The following is a 16,364-nucleotide window of genomic DNA, read 5'->3' on the forward strand; positions in this document are numbered from 1 at the left end:
GGGGTGGCATACAGTTTTTTATATGGGTGTCATTCACTTAGTACTGATGACCAATTAGGTGTATTTCAGGGGACACCAGTTTTTCAGTCACCCTAGTTACACTGGCACCTGTGTCCCTGTAGGCCTCTGCCTGAACACCATTTATCAAGGCCAGCTGCCTGTACTTACCCATGTTAAGGGGACAGCCAGCAAGGGTGGCAAAATCAATGCCCCCATCTGAGACCAAAACAGCCTCAGTAGTTTCCCTAACTAAGCCAGCCCCCATCACACTTCCTAAAGTGAGCTCAGCTACACCCTTGGAATGGCTGTTAATACCTGACCCACTACTACTGTTGGTACTAGGGGCATTAGTGGTAGATGTGGGGGTTGTGTTGGTGGCTGGTTTGGTGCTTTTCTTAGGCCAGGAGCTGTCTCCTGGCCTATTACCCTGGTTCCTACAGGCACAGCACCAAGGCATTTTGTTATGGGAAGAGGAAGAGGATTTGGACCCACCCCACAGGAATTTGGTGGGCCTGATGAAGACTCTTTTGGTTTAGATTTGTCCCCACCCTGGTCTTGAGACTTACCTTCTTCATTTTTCTTGTCTTTTTCACCCCCTATGTGAGCTTTTCTGCTCACCCTTGTTCTGACCCATTTGTCTGCCTTATTTCCCAATTCTTTGGGAGTGGTCAGATCTGAGTCTACCAAGTACTGGTGCAACAAATCAGACACACAATTATTGAGAATATGATCTCTCAGAATCAGATTGTACAAGCCCTCAAAGTCACTGACTTTGCTACCATGTAACCAACCATCCACAGCTTTTACAGAGCAGTCCACAAAATCAATCTAATCTTTGGAGGACTCTTTCTTGGTCTCTCCTAACTTGATCTTCTACTGTTCAGTAGTTAGACCAAATCCTTCTAGCAGAGCAGATTTGAAAACTGTGTAGTTATCAGCATCCTCCTCTCTGACATTAATGAGTCTATCTCTCCCCTTGTCAGAGAAGGAGAGCCAAGGAATAGCAGCCCACTGTCTCTGGGGGAACTTCTGAACTTTACAGGCCCTCTCCAGAGCAGCAAACCACTTCTGGATGTCATCCCCCCACCTTGCATGGGGGAACAACTGTGCTAAGGTTGCTAGAATCAAGAGCCCTCCCTGACCTTAGGTTCACTGAAACCAAAGCTTCTGCCACCATGGGGTGCTAACCCCAATGCCTGCTTCTCTCTCTACTGCCAAGGCCTCCCTGTCTAGGGCTAGATGTTGCTGTTGCAGCCTCAACTTGCCCTCATCCAGCCTCAGTTTCTTGAGCTCTCTATCTAGGGAGTCATCTTCTGGAGTGGAGCCTCCTGGCTACAGCTTGATCCTGGTCATCCTGGAGGAGAAGCCCTAGGAGCAGACTCTTATTAGGGTTCCTCCCTGTCTTCAGTTTCATACTCTTACACACTTCCCTCAGTCCGTGAAAGGTGAAGTCCTCATAGTGAGAACCCATAGGCTGAGATGTGCTGTGTACGCAAGACATGTTAGAGTGGTGTAGAGTGTGCCTAACCTCCCTAACTCCTAGTCTCTCTTACAGAAGTTTGGAGCAAGGGCTATGCTTAGACCACTCTCTTACCCAAACCCTAGAGGCTATGGTGGTCATTATGACCCTGACGGTCTTTTGACCGCAAGGGTAAATGTGGCGGTCTCACCACCAAAAGGCTGGCAGTGGCCACTGCCAACCTCCCACACCTCCACCCATACCGCCATGGTGGTATGACCCGCCATGCCGTAGATGTTCATCTCCGACCCAGCGGTTCACAGAGGACCGCCGGCGGTATTAGGAGCTGGCCCACCGCCATGGTTTCCGCAGCAGTAGCACGGCCACGAAAACCATGGTGGTAGGGCTACCAGTGATAGGGAATTCCTTCCCTGTCACCAGTAGGCGGATCCTCCCCCACCCCAGCAAGCACCTGACCCCCACCTACAGTCACAGCTCCCCCACCCCCTACTCACATAGCGCCCCTCACACTCACATTGCACCCCTCACTCCCACCCCACTACTTACATAGTGCCCCCAGCCACCTACTCAGATAGCACCCCCTTCCCCGCATACATGCACACAGACACCCACATGCACCACGCATACACCCACTCACCTACACTTCCAGACACGCATCCACTCACACTCATCCATACACGCATTCACTCACACACATTCACTTACACATACTCACACGCATTCAGGCACACATCCTCACAAACATCCAAACATGCATCCTCACACTCATACACACTGACATGCAGACATGTGCACACTTCAGCATTTATATACGCATTCACTCACACTCATACAACCACGCATACATCACAACACACACAGTCACATTCACACACGCTCACACACATACATACACACACGCGGACACCACACACTCAGACACACACACACATAACACCTCCCACCCTCCTTTGCTGTCGGGCACCCAACTTACCTTGCCCGGTGAGGAGATCGTCCGGCAGGGAACGGGAAGGGGCGCTGCTACTGCCGGCAGAACTCCGCCATCAGGTCTTATTACGGCTGGCAGCGTCCTTCTGTTGGGGCGGTGCAGGTGGTAGCAATGCCAATGCACCACCGCCCGCCAGCATGGCTACTGCCGGATATCTGCCCAAAGTGTGTCGGAAATCCAGCAGTCCCCATTATATGGCAGGTTGAAGATCACTAGCACTGGCGGTCTTCTGGCGCCCGTGGCTTTGGGGGTCTCACTCAGAGACCGCCAAAGTCATAATGAGGGCCTATGTCCTGAAACTAGGTGTATGTGTATATTCCTAGCTAGTAAGTGGTCTTTGCTGTGGAAAGTACCAAGTGAGAAAGTGGTAAGGCAATTGCAAGTGCTTATCTCACCGCTGCACCACCAATGTAGGAAGCTGGCCTGGTTTGTGGTGGGTACCTAAGGTACTTACACCTTATACCAGGTCTAGGTATCCCCTCTTAGTGAAGTGTAGGCAGTGTTTAGATAAAAAATTAAATGCGAACAAGTTACCCCCACTTACGTAAGTAAAACGTGTAGAGGTGAGCTGGGGGTATCAGAAAACCACAAAGGTAACACAGTACGCCCCAGCGACCAGGAATGCAGGATTAAAACACTGGATTTTTCCCAAACCACCCAAAAGGAGGAAAGGAAGACACCCTGGGAAGACTGCAAGAAAACCAGCGATGGATTCTTGAAGAAAGAAGACCTGTGGAGAGAGGGGACGAAGTCCAAGAGTCACAGTGGAGTCCAGGAGTAGTAGGAGCTACTACCCACCCAGCTGTGGATGCAGGAGTTGGTCGACGGTGATGTGGAACATTTCAGCATTGTAGTCCTGGAGCCAGAGAAGAGTTCCTGATGGATGCAGATGAAGCCCAACGCTGGAAGGAAGTTTGCAGATGGGTATCGGTGCAGAAATTCCACCAACAAGCCTAGGCAAAAGCAAACTCACAGTTAGTGGAAAAGAGGTGCTGCCGGGGACCAGCAAGGCCCAAGAGGACTCAACCCAGGAGAGGGAGTCACAGGGGACCCTCAGTGCCCATCTTCAGAGTTACCATTATGTAGCTGGACATAGGTAGTGACCTATGTCCAGTACACGCATAAAATGGCATCCCCGCACTCACAAAGTCCAGGAAAATGGGCTTGGGGTTTGTGGGGGCACCTCTGCTAGTGCAGGGTGCCCTCACACACAGGTACTTGCATCTTGCCCTCTGGGCTAGGAAGGCCTGTCATAAGGGTGACTTACAGTGACCTGTTAGTGAAAGGGTGCATGCAACCTTTCACACAGGCTGCAATGGCAGGCCTGCAGAACCCTTTGCATGGGCTCCCTATGGGTGGCATAATACATGCTGCAGCCCATAGGGATCCCCTGGGTACCTATGTACCATATACTAGGGGGTACCATTATGCCAAATGTGGGGTGAAAAAGGCTCCAACAACCAAGTTTAATGTAGAGAGCATAATCACTGGGGTCCTGGATAGCAGGATCCCAGTGAACACAGTCAAACACACTGACAAACAGGCCAAAAAGTGGGGGTAACCAAGCTAGATAGAGGCTGCTTTTCTACAGTGCTTCTCTGGGGGAGCAGGGTCAAGGCTGATTTGCATATGGCTGGGTCCAAACTGGAATGGCGTGGGAAGCCACATAACGATGGATTAAACCCCGATCTGTGATGGGGGGTGAATGTTTGACAGTGTTCATCATTCCGTCCTTCATCTTTTTGTGAAGAAAAGAAACCCACTTTGGGATGGACAGAGATGCCTTTCTTTTGTAAAAGAAAGAGCTAACTTTTGTGACATTCCGATGGTGAAAAACAACCCATGATGAACTCAATAGTCTTCCCGTCTGGCCATCGCAATCTAGGAACTGACGTTACAGCTGTTATGAGAGCGATTTGGAAATTCAAAAGGTACAAATGTGTTTTACATCTGACTCTCCTCTGAAAGAGGGTTTTCTTTTCTTAAAGAACCTTCTTTCTTGTAGGGCTTAAGGTTATAGCAGAGCTTAGCTCTTCACTCTATTTAGATGGCACACTGTTATGTCACACTAATGTCTACAATAACAGATATCAATGCTAGTTTTTTTTAAGCAGGAGGGATTTGCATCTTAATAAAGAACCATCCAGTAATTAATGTAATTGTTTGTTTTTTACGTAGGATGAAGTCAAAATTGCCAAAGTTAAGATCCCCCAGAAACCTATTGTTAAACAGAAAAATGCAAGGTAAGTCTAAAACTGCGACAGTTTTATACGCTTGGTTTCATGTGTTGCACATTCATACGTTCTGGTCAGTCAAACTGCAAGCTCTCCAGATTTGATTGATGGGAAAAAGGTATGTACTGCATGATTGTCAGTCAGCTTCAAGCAACTGTTAGTTGACTTCTGTCCCAGGCTATGACACAACTATGTTAAGAAGAGAGTCGTTTTGAGTGGGCCCTACTATCCAAGAGATTATTTATCTCATCATGGTATTTTAACGGACTAAACCCTTTACTGTTTGTGGTGTATCCTTAAACAATCCTGATAACACTTTTTGACCTCCCATTTCCTGTTCCCTCACCAAAAAGCCGAAGTAACAATTCCGGAAAGGAGGGCGTGTCCAACTGCCGACGATGGCAGCAGTGTTGCCAGATTGGGCTATTTCCTGCACAAATGGGCGACATTCTCCCCATTTGTGTGGAGAAAAATTAATTGGCAGGTGCCTGATTTTTAGACTGATATTTGCCCCCTGTGCGTATTTTTTAAGGCTGGTGCGGCGGCTAGTTTTGGCAATAGAAGTAAAATTGCCGCTTTGCATGAGCAGTGCACTCACTTGTGCATTCATTTGGAGGGATTTGAGTCCAAGCCGATGCAGTCATTGGACGGAGCAGAGGAAGCAGGAAAGTCTTTGTGTGTGCTACTCTAAAGGGCTCCGCCCCATTCTTAGACTCAGCAGGCCCACCAGGCGCCACTATCAGCTCAAGCTGGGATAGGTGACCCTGTATTAAATTAGGCTCAGGGTGTTTTTTCTGCAAATTGTTGTCCAGTGCCGAAAGGAGTTATGCCGACCTATCTTTACATTTTACATGTTGCTTTTCATTGGCAAGGTTTGTCAACATGATGGAAATTTGGCCTAATCAAATCAAATCAAATCAAAAACATTTATAAAGCGCGCTACTCACCCGTGAGGGTCTCAAGGCGCTAGGGCGAGGGGGTTACTGCTGCTCGAAAAGCCAGGTCTTGAGTTGCCTCCGGAATGCGAGGTGGTCCTGAGGTTGGTGGGGAGGGAATTCCATGTCTTGGCCGCCAGGTAGGAGAAGGATTTCCCACCTGCCGTGGTGCGGCCGATGCGAGGGACGGCGGCGAGTGCGAGGTTGGCGGAGCGAAGTTGACAGGTGGGCGTGTAAAAACTGAGGCGACGGTTGAGGTATTCGGGTCTCTTGTTGTGGAGGGCTTTGTGTGCGTGGGTGAGGAGCCGGAAGGTGATCCTTTTGTTGATGGGAAGCCAGTGCAGGTGTCTCAGGTGGGCGGAGATGTGGCTGTTGCGGGGTATGTCGAGGACGAGGCGGGCGGAGGCGTTTTGTATTCGCTGCAGACGTTTCTGGAGTTTGGAGGTGGTTCCTGCATATAGGGTGTTACCGTAGTCCAGGCGGTTTGTGACGAGGGCGTGGGTCACAGTCTTTCTGGTGTTGGCGGGGATCCAACGGAAGATCTTTCGGAGCATGCGGAGGGTGAGGAAGCAGGAGGATGATACGGCCTTGACTTGTTTGGTCATGGTGAGAAGTGGGTCCAGGATGAATCCGAGGTTGCTTGCGTGGTCTGAGGGGGTTGGTGCGGTGCCAAGGGCCATGGGCCACCAGGAGTCGTCCCAGGCGGACGGGGTGTTTCCGAGGGTGAGGACTTCCGTTTTGTCTGAGTTCAGTTTCAGACGGCTGAGTTTCATCCATTCTGCGACGTTGTTCATTCCATCTTGCAGATTGGTCTTGGCGCTGGTGGGGTCCTTGGTGAGGGAAAGTATCAGCTGAGTGTCGTCGGCGTAGGAGGTGATGTTGATGTTGTGTTTGCGTACGATGTCGGCGAGGGGGCTCATGTAGACATTGAAGAGAGTCGGGCTGAGCGAGGAGCCTTGTGGGACGCCGCAGATGATCTCGGTGGGGTCTGAGCGGAACGGTGGGAGGTAGACTCTTTGGGAGCGGTTGGAGAGGAAGGAGGTGATCCAGTCCAGGGCCTGTCCTTGGATACCGGTGGAGCGGAGGCGGGATATTAGGGTTCGGTGGCAGACGGTGTCGAAGGCAGCCGAGAGGTCGAGGAGGATGAGGGCGACTGTTTCTCAGTTGTCCATCAGAGTTCTGATGTCGTCTGTAACTGAGATGAGGGCGGTTTCTGTGCTGTGATTGGCTCGGAATCCGTTCTCAGAGGGGTCGAGTAGGTTGTTTTCTTCAAGGAAGTTGGTAAGTTGCTTGTTGACGGTCTTCTCTATGACTTTGGCAGGGAAAGGGAGGAGCGAGATTGGGCGGAAGTTCTTCAGGTCGCTTGGGTCCGCCGTAGGTTTCTTCAGTAGGGCGTTGACTTCTGCGTGTTTCCAGCTCTCGGGGAAGGTGGCAGACGCAAACGAGCTGTTGATGATGGTCTGGAGATGCGGGCGATGATGTCGTCGGCTTTGTTGAAGATGAAGTGTGGGCAGGTGTCCGAGGGGGCACCGGAGTGGATGGAGTTCATGGTAGCTTTGGTCTCTTCCGTGCTGATGCGAGTCCAGGCGTTGAGGGTGATGGCAGGGGTTGTAAGTTCTGTGGTGGTTGGCTGGGTCTGGTGTCCGAAGCTGTCGTGTAGGTCGTGATCTTACGATGGAAGAAGGTGGCGAGTGAGTTGCAGAGGTCTTGTGAGGGCGTGATGGCATTGGCGTTAGGATTGGAGAGCTCTTTGTCAATGTTGAAGAGTTCTTTGCTGTTGTGAGTGTTCTTGTCCAGTCTGTCAGTGAAGGAAGTTCTTTTGGTGGCGCGGATCAGTTGGTGGTGTTCGCAGGTGGCGTTTTTGAGGGCAGACATGTTTTCTGCGGCGTGGTCCTTGCGCCAGGCTTTCTCGAGGGTGCGGCAGTTTTTTTTAGATTCCTGGAGGGTGTCTGTGAACCAAAGAGGTTTCCTGGTGTTGGTCTGTCTTGGGAGGCGTCTGAGGGGTGCAAGATTGTCTGCGCAGTTGGAGATCCAGTGCGTGAGGCAGAGGGCTGCGTCGTTGGGGTCGGTGGAGAAGGTGGGTTGGTTGTCGCTGAGAGTGGAGAGGAGCTGTTCCGCTGGGATTTTGTTCCAATGTCTGCGTGGGATGGGTTGTGTGCGGAGGTGGCGAGTCTCGCGTCGGAAGGTGAAGTGGTCACATCTGTGGTCGGTCCAGTGTATTATGGAGGAGTGGCTGAAGGATACGTGGTTGCTGGCGGAGAAGATGGGGTCAAGCGTGTGTCCGGCGATGTGGGTGGGGGTGTTCACCAGTTGCTTGAGACAGAGGTTGGCGAGGTTGGCGAGCAGGGCGGTGGTGTTGGGGTCGTTGTTCTGTTCCAGGTGGAAGTTGAGGTCACCGAGGAGGATGTAGTCCGGCGAGGCAAGGGCGTGCGGGGAGATGAAGTCAGTGATAGAGTCGCTGAAGAGGGTGCGTGGTCCAGTGGGTCTGTAGATGAGAGTTCCTCTGAGGGTGGTCCTGGGGTCGGTGTGGATCTGGAAGTGCAGGTGTTTGGCGGCAAGGGGGGTGTCTTCAGTGGAGGTGGTGGCGTTGATGGTGACGTAACGGCCAGAGGTGCTGATATAATTACTAGGGTTAGCCTGTTCAGTTCCTGTCTTCGGCGGGCAAAGCACTTACTACAACTTTGAGTTCACCTTATATGAAAAAAACTGCATAAATATGTGGTGATGTTTTGCCAAATGTTTTTCTGTCGCTTCGTTTTGCATGCAACATGGGAGCCTTCTATACCACACACTGCAGGGGAAATTGACAACTCCAGAGTTGAAGCTGAAGTTAAAATCCATGTCCGTTTGTCCTTGTCACTGTTAAGCATACATTATCATGTACGCCTTGGCCTCGTTGGAGAGATGGCTATTTAAATGGCAACTGTAATTTTCCAAATATGGTTTCGTAGTTTTCAATTTCATGCAACTAAGTGTGTGGGTGAATTCAAAGAGTGGATGAATTTTTCTGATGGGGCATGATTGGCTGTTCAAGTTGAGGCTGAAAACTATGTGTGTGTGTGTGTGTGTTTTCAAAATGTCTGTCTCTGTCAAAAAGATTTTCAAGCTACATCCTCATCGAATCCTTTCCTTGCCTCTCTGCAGAGCACACAAAGCGGTTATTTAAGCACCAATTAAAATGTCCCATACATTTCTTTACTTTGGTTTTTCATGCAACATGCCAGTCTTGTAGACTGTATACTGCAAAACTAAAGGCTGTGTCATAAATGTGTTCGAATAACATGCTGATTTAATTTCTGGTCAAATAGGAAAGTGGGGGAAGGAAAAGAAAATGCAGCTTTTGTGTGTGCAACTGGGCAGTTCAAAATATTTCATTCGCCAGTGGATATGTTCAATTGTAAGTTTTTGTAGTTATTAGGTAGTGAGCAGCCCCATATGAGAGGCAGTGGTCTCAGGAAAGGAGCTATAGACTGATCACAGTAGTGTGCAAAGAGGACAGCTCATCTGTTTTCTCTCACCAAGATCACTGGAAGCTTTCACTGACCCGTTCTTGTGCCAGACCTTACCAGGTCCCATCACAGCCCACTGCGTCATTCACTACCTGCGCTATTTTGGCAGCCTTTAGCCTGTGCTCACTTCCCCAGTCTCTGTTCGTCTCCTGGACTTAATGCTCAGCTTCCAAAAGCACTCTCCTCTGGAAGACTTTGAACCCTACACCTCTTTCTTCTACTTTCTTGTATCCCCTAGTCCCTGCTCCCCTCCTACAGACCCAGTGCCCTACCTACTCCAGTCTATGCTCATTCAGTTGGTGTTGGAAGACTCTGAGCCATGGCACTAAAGGAGTTGCTGCTCCCCAGTTGCTCAGCCACTGATGGCCGAGAGAGCAGCTGTGGAGGGAGCTCAGCACCTTTGTGAACTGCAATAATTTTGATGGCAACTGTGAGCCAGCAAACAACAGGTAGCGTAATAATAGGTACTGGAGGTAAAGACGTGTAATAATCAGATAAAGCTTTCAATGCGCTTTCGTCAGAATGAAAGTATTGTCTGCTAAAGCCTTCCTTGCGCTTACTCTTGGCGGTTTGCCAAATGTTTATTAACACACTCATGTCATGAGTAATTTAATATGCAAGGGTGAAAAAGGTGCACGGCGAGGGCGCAAGTAATAGTTTAGGGTGAATTTCAGTGGTTTTGTTAGTTTCAACTGGTATGGTTTACATTGTCACCTAACTATAACATCCCTTTAACCTTTGTTTTTTCAGTGAATTTCTAAGGTTTTTTAACATAAGTTAGAGATTTTTACAGTGCATGAGTATAACTTCACTTTAACCTTTGTGTATTTTTTAGTGAATTTCTAGGATTTTCTGTCCTCCATGATCCTTAGTGCATAGCCCTTCCCCCTCCCTCTTGGCCACCATGGCCATTGTGCTGCTACTAGCCCTCCCACTTGCACACATTATGTTAATTCCTGTTTTCCTTTACAGTTCTAGTCGAACAAGTTTCCTTCGGTGGACCTTGCATTGGGATGGGTTTATTTTTTTTCTTGCTGTTTTTGGGAATGAAACGTAGTCACCTCTAATTTATGCTGTAGACTGTCAATACCGATTTGCCTGTCAATGCTTGTACCTTTTCAAACACTCATGGCTGTCACCAACAATTATATCCTAATTACTTGGTATGTCAGGGGGACTGTACAGAAACAGTACAAGATCATTGCTCAATTGCATCGCTGCCGGGTACAGGTGGTGTGCTAACAAGAGACCCATCGTATAACTAGTGAGGCCCTGTAGGAAACTGGCTCTCTATATGGTGTACTAAAAAGAAGTACACCTTGTAGAGAGTTTAGTGGATCCCCAGTTGGTTTGCAGAGGCAAAAGTAAATAGGACTATGCTCTATTTTGTGGGAGTATGGGCAAGCAGTTAGGCTTATCAGAGGGCAGTGCTAAGCATTTGTTGTACTCACAGAGGCAATACATGAGAGACACAATTTAGAAAAGTAACACTTCTTTTTATATATGTATTTTGAATATTTTGAACACAAGAACTTCATAATAAGGAAAGTACATTTTTAAGCATAAATTCTTTTCACTTGCAAAAATCAACAGTGTAAATTTAGAGTTCTTCAGTGTTAACCAATGGAAGTAAACACATTCAGCAAATAAGCACTTTACAACGACTCACAGGACTAATCTTGTAGACTTAAGGTGAGTACTGGGCAAGGACCACACCAACAGGTCGCTGCAGGCAGCACTGGGGCAGCTGGGTGCAGAGGTGTCATACGGCATTGGGGACCCAATGTATTTCAGTGGGGATAGGCCTCCGTGGATTTAGGCTGCAGGCTCTGGCTGGGGGCAGCGGGGGCTGTCGGGGACAACCAACTGGTAGGTCGCAAATGTGGGTTGCTCGGGGACATAGGTGCGCCTTTGGTCTGCTTCACCAGGGCCCAGAGGCGACTTATGCAGCGGTATCCTTTGGCGTCAGGTTTCCTTGTCCAAGAGCACTCTCGGTTGGGTGTCCTGTGGTCTGAGGCTGGAGACAGTGGTGTGGAGTCCAGGAGGGGTGAAACCACAAAGGACTCGAGCTCAGGAGAGCTGAGGGACATTGTTGCCACCAAGGGACCACTTCAACTTGGGCCGGCGGCCACGGGTGCAGTGGTTGCTTGAAGTGTCTGGTTTCTGTCACCACAAAGGCTGTGGGAGAAGGGGCCTGCATACAGAGGCTGCAAGTGACTTCAGGGATTCCACAAGGGGTGAAACCATGATGGACTCAGACTTTGGACAGCTGGGGAACCTTGTTGGCACTGTTGCTTCACCTCGGGTCGTGGATTGCGGATGCAGTGGGGACTTGAGGTGTTGGGTCTCTTTTCTGGTTCTGGGAGCTGCCGAGTCCTTTCATTGGAGTTGGTTGGGGAGTAAATCTGCTGCTCACAGGAGCCTCGAGTCTTTGTCGAAGGCAGGCAGTCCCCCAGAGTTTCTGGAGGCTCAGCTGCAGGACGAGCTGTCTTCTGGTGCAGAGTCCACTGAGAAGTGCAGACAGGCCAGCGGGGTTGGTACAAGGTCAGCTGCTCCTGCTTCTCCTCTTCCGTGGGTGCGTCTCTTCTTCGTCCTTTGTCTTCTTAGGTCGTCAGGGCCTGAGTTCTGGGGTTCCAGAGTGCCACCTAAATACTTAACTTAGGTGTGTTACAGGGAGTGCCAGGTGCCAGCCAATGAGTTACCCACCTTTAGGGTGATTACACCCTTTCTGTGTCCGCTTCTGTCATAAAGTGGGCATAACCTTGACCCTATTGGCCTAATTCCTTCCAACCCAAGATGGAAGAATTTAAAAAGTGGTGTCCACTTCAGCTCATCCACCTTAGTGGTGGGACTGGGATGAAGTGGGCATTCCTCCTAACCTGCCTAATTTTCCTATGTCTTGCCACCAAAAAATGGGTTCTGGAAAGGGGAGGTTGTTCCTTTCCGCCATTTGGAGAGACCTGGGTCGCATTATAAAGGCAGCTCAGCCTTTGAAGCTTCCTGTTATGGAATGTCCATCCTGCTGGATGAGGTGTCAGTACCCCTGCCCAGCGCAGGCTTTTGTCTTTGGACCCCGAGAGCGCTGGCTCTCACTTTAGGTGGTCAGAAACATAGCTAAGGTGGCTGAACTGATCAAGACCAGTCAGTTAACACACTAGTAGTTGGTAATATTTCAGAGGGCACCTCTAAGATGCCCTTTGGGTGCATGTTTTGATAAATCCAACACTGGCATCAATGTGGGTTTACCAATATGGGATGTTTGATAACAAACATGTAGGAAAGTGCCACTGTTGGCATGGTTACCCCACCACGTTTTGCCTAGTGTTGATGCCAGCTTTGATTGAAAGGGTGCTGGGACCCTGCTAACCAGGCCCCAGCACCAGCTTTCTTTCCCTAAAAACTGTACCTTTACTTCCACAGTTGGCACAGCCCTGACACACAGTTAAGTCCCTTGTAAAAGGTACTCATGGTACCAAGGGCTCTGTGGCCAGGGGAGGTTTCTAAGGGCTGCAGCTTGTGTTATGCCACCCTAGGGAACCCCTCACTCAGCACATGCACACTGCCTGGCAGCTTGTGTGTGCTGGTGGGGAGAAAAAGGCAAAGTCGACATGGCACTCCTCTTAGGGTGCCATGCCCTCAAACCACTGCCTGCGGCATAAATAAGTCACCCCTCTAACAGGCCTTACAGCCCTAAGGCAGGATGCACTGTACCACAGGTGAGGGCATAGCTGCATGAGCAATATGCCCCTACAGTGTCTGTCAATCCTTAGACATTGTAATTGCAGTGTAGCCATAGTGAGTATATGGTCTGGGAGTTTGTCATTATGAACTCCTTAGCACAATATGGCTTCACTGAGTACTGGGAAGTTTGGTATCAAACTTCTCAGCACAATAAACCCACACTGATGGCAGTGTGAAATGTATTGAAACATACACACAGAGGGCATCTTAGAGATGCCCCCTGTATGTTAACCCAACTGCTAGTGTAGGACTGACCAGTCTGCCACTTTCAGACGAGTTTCTGACCACATGAGGTAAGTGCCTTTGTGCACTCTGTGGTCAGAAACAAAGCCTGTCTTGGGTGGAGGTGCTTCACACCTCCCCCTACAGGAACTGTAACACCTGGCTGTGAGCCTTCAAGGCTCAAGCCTCTGGTTACAGTGCCCCAGGGCACTCCAGCTAGTGGAGATGCCTGCCCCCTGGATAAAGTCCCAGTTTTGGCATCAAGTCCGGTGGGAACATTAGGGAATACAGGGAGGAGTGAACACCCCAGCCAGGGCCACCCCTATGGTGTCCAGAGCTGAGGTGACCCCCTCCCTGCAGAATCCTCCATCTTCGTTTGGAGGACAGGGACCAATAGGGATAGGAATGTGCCCCCCTCCCCAAAGGGAGTGGGCACAAGGAGGGTGTAGCCACTCTGAGACAGTAGCCATTGGCTACTGCCCTCTGACCCCTAACATGCCCTTAAATCCAGGATTTAAGTGCCTCCCTGAACCCAGCTCACCAGATTCCTGGTGACCTACAAGAAGAAGGAGGACTGCTAAGCTGAAACCCCAGCAGATAAGAAGGAAAACGACAACTGCTTTGGCCCCAGCCCTACCGCCCAGTCTCCTGCTTCAGAGAACCTGCAAATTGAACAGCGACACATCCAGTGAGCCCAGCAACCTCTACCAACTCCAGAGGACTACCCTGCACCCAAAAGGACCAAGAACTCCAGAGGACAGCAGCTCTGTCTAAAAGAAACGTCCTACCAAAGACTGATACCTCACTCCAGATGCATGAGTCCTGACACCTGTGCACCCGACACCCATTGCCCATGTCCAGGTGGTCCATCCAGCAAGAAAGGGTCCCCAGGCGATTCGGGCAAGAGCCCACTCTCGGTTGACCCCTCCAAACCTCCACAACGATGCTTGCAGAGGGAATCCTGAGGACCCCTTAGACTGCGAGCTCTGGACGAAGATATCCGACCCCTAAAGGACACACTGCACCCGCAGCCCCCAGGCCTTGGAGAAACTGACCCTGTGCAACATTGATCAACAGGCAGCCCTCCTCCCTGTCCAGCCAGTGGTTTGCCTGAGATGACCTCCTGGACCTCGCCTGCAGCCTCTGGGCTCTCTCATAGAGAATCATTGCAGACCTGACGCCTTGTTTGCACCCTGCACCCGTATGCCCCAGCGCCACTGAGGGTGTATGTTTGGTGTCCACTTGTGGCCTCCAGTGCTCCTCTAAACCTCCCAGGTCAGCCCTCCGAAGCTGCGGGTCATTGCCTGAGTATTCCCCCCCACCCGGACCTCGTCTGCAGCCTCAGAGTGACTCCCGGGGTCCCCTCATAGAGTTGCATTGAAAACCCAACACCCTATTTGCACCCTGCGCCCGGCCTCCCTAGTGCCTCTGAGGGTGCATGTTTGGTGCCTACGTGGGGCTTCTCCAGTGCTCTCTTAAACCCCCCTGGTCTGCCCTCCGAGTCGTGGGTACTTACCTGCTGGGTGACTGGATTGCGAGTACCCCCTGTCTCCATAGGAGCCCACGTTAATTTGGTTCCTCTTTGACATCTGCACCCGACCGGCCCCGTGTTGCTGGTGGTGGGTGTTTGGGGTTAACTTGAACCCTCAACGACGGACTACCTAAACCACAGAGATGGGAACTGTAAGTTGAATACTTACCATCTTTTCCTCCCCAGGAACTGTTGAAAATTGCAGTGTCCACTTTTAAAATAGCTTTTTGCCATTTTTTAAAGAAAAGTATACATTGTTGATTCCATTTAAAGTCCTGATTATATGTGTGCAAAATACCTTTAATTTTATGTGCTTACCTGCAAACTGAATCTTGTGGTTCTAGAAATAAATCAACAACAGATATTTTTCTATGTAAAATCCTATTGGTCTGGAGTTGTCATTGATTGTGTGTTCTCATTTATTGCTTGTGTGTGTACAAAAATTGCTTAACACTACCCTCTGAAAAGCCTAACTGCTCGACCACACTACCACAAAAGTGGGCCTTTGTCCAGGGGGCAGGCAACTCCACTAGATGGAGTGCCCTGGGGCACTGTAACTAGAGGCCTGAGCCTTTGAAGCTCACTGCCAGGTGTTACAGTTCCTGCAGGAGGGAGGTGTGAAGCACCTCCACCCAGGGGTACAGTGCTTCTTCCAGGCGTCGGGTTTCTTCTTCCCGGGCAAACCTGGTCAGGGGGGTCCTTGGATTCCCTCTGCAGGAGGCGTCGTGGGGGTGCAAAGAGGTTAGCCCAGGGTGGACACGTCGTCAAAGTCGCTTCGGGATCCTCTCTGGGTCGTTGGTTTCTCTGGACATGGGCCAGAGGCGTCAGGTGCAGAGTGATGGTTACTCAGGCTTCTGGAGTGAGGTGAGAGTCCCTTTAAAGATGGTTTCTTCTTTCTTGGTTGGACAGGTCCACTGTCCACGGGAGTTCTTGATCCTTCTTAGGTGCAGGGCAGTCCTCTGAGTCGGCAGAGGTCGCTTGACCCACAGGATGCGTTGCTGGTGCAGGTTCTTTGAAGTTGGAGACAGGCTGAGGCCAAAGCAGTTGTCGTCTTCCTTCTTCTCTGCTGGGTTTTCAGGGCAGCGGTCCTTTTTTTTTTTTGTAGGTCGTCACGAATCTGATTTCCTGGGTTCAGGGTTGCCCCTAAATACTAAATTTAGGGGGGTGTTAGGGCTGGAGGGCAGTATTCAATGGTTACTGTCCCTGAGTGTGGCTACACCCTCCTTGTGCCTTCCTCCTTTGGGGAGCGGGGGCACATTACTATTCCTATTCCTATTAGGCTAAATCCCCCAAAACAAGAAGGAGGATTTTCTAAGGAGGGGATCACTTCAGCTCTGGTCACCTTAGGGGTGGACCTGGTTGAGGGGGGGACTCCTCCTTGTTTATCTCATTATCTCCCTGGACTTGGTGCCAAAAGTGGGGACTGTGTCCGGGGGGGTGGGCATCTTCACTAGCTGGAGTGCTCTTGGGCATTGTAACACCAGTCTTGAGCCTTTGAGGCTCACCACCAGGTGTTAGAGTTCCTGCAGGGGGAGGTGTGAAGTACCTCCATCCAGGACAGGCTTTGTTCCTGGTCACAGAGTGAGTGCACATAGGCACTCACCCCATGTGACCTGAAACTGGTCTGGAAGTGGCAGGCTGGCAGAGACCGGTCAGCCTAGCACAAGCAGTTGGGCTGGCATGCAGGGGGCATCTCTAATATGCCCTCTGTGTGCATTTCTCAA

General features: G+C 50.3%; 1 protein-coding gene across 4 annotated transcripts in view; it reads left to right on the forward strand.

Moving 5' to 3' along the window:
• LOC138248711 (E3 ubiquitin-protein ligase TTC3-like) overlaps positions 1-16,364 on the forward strand; it is a 1,399,506-nt gene that overhangs the window by 496,787 nt on the left and 886,355 nt on the right. For all 4 annotated transcript variants that reach the window (XM_069202543.1, XM_069202544.1, XM_069202547.1 and 1 more), the window contains exon 25: positions 4,647-4,711. In XM_069202543.1, the coding sequence (XP_069058644.1) occupies positions 4,647-4,711 (65 nt within the window). The remainder of the gene's footprint in view (positions 1-4,646; positions 4,712-16,364) is intronic.

This window comes from Pleurodeles waltl, chromosome 8 (assembly GCF_031143425.1).
Source record: "Pleurodeles waltl isolate 20211129_DDA chromosome 8, aPleWal1.hap1.20221129, whole genome shotgun sequence".
NCBI classification, from domain to species: Eukaryota; Metazoa; Chordata; class Amphibia; order Caudata; family Salamandridae; genus Pleurodeles; species Pleurodeles waltl.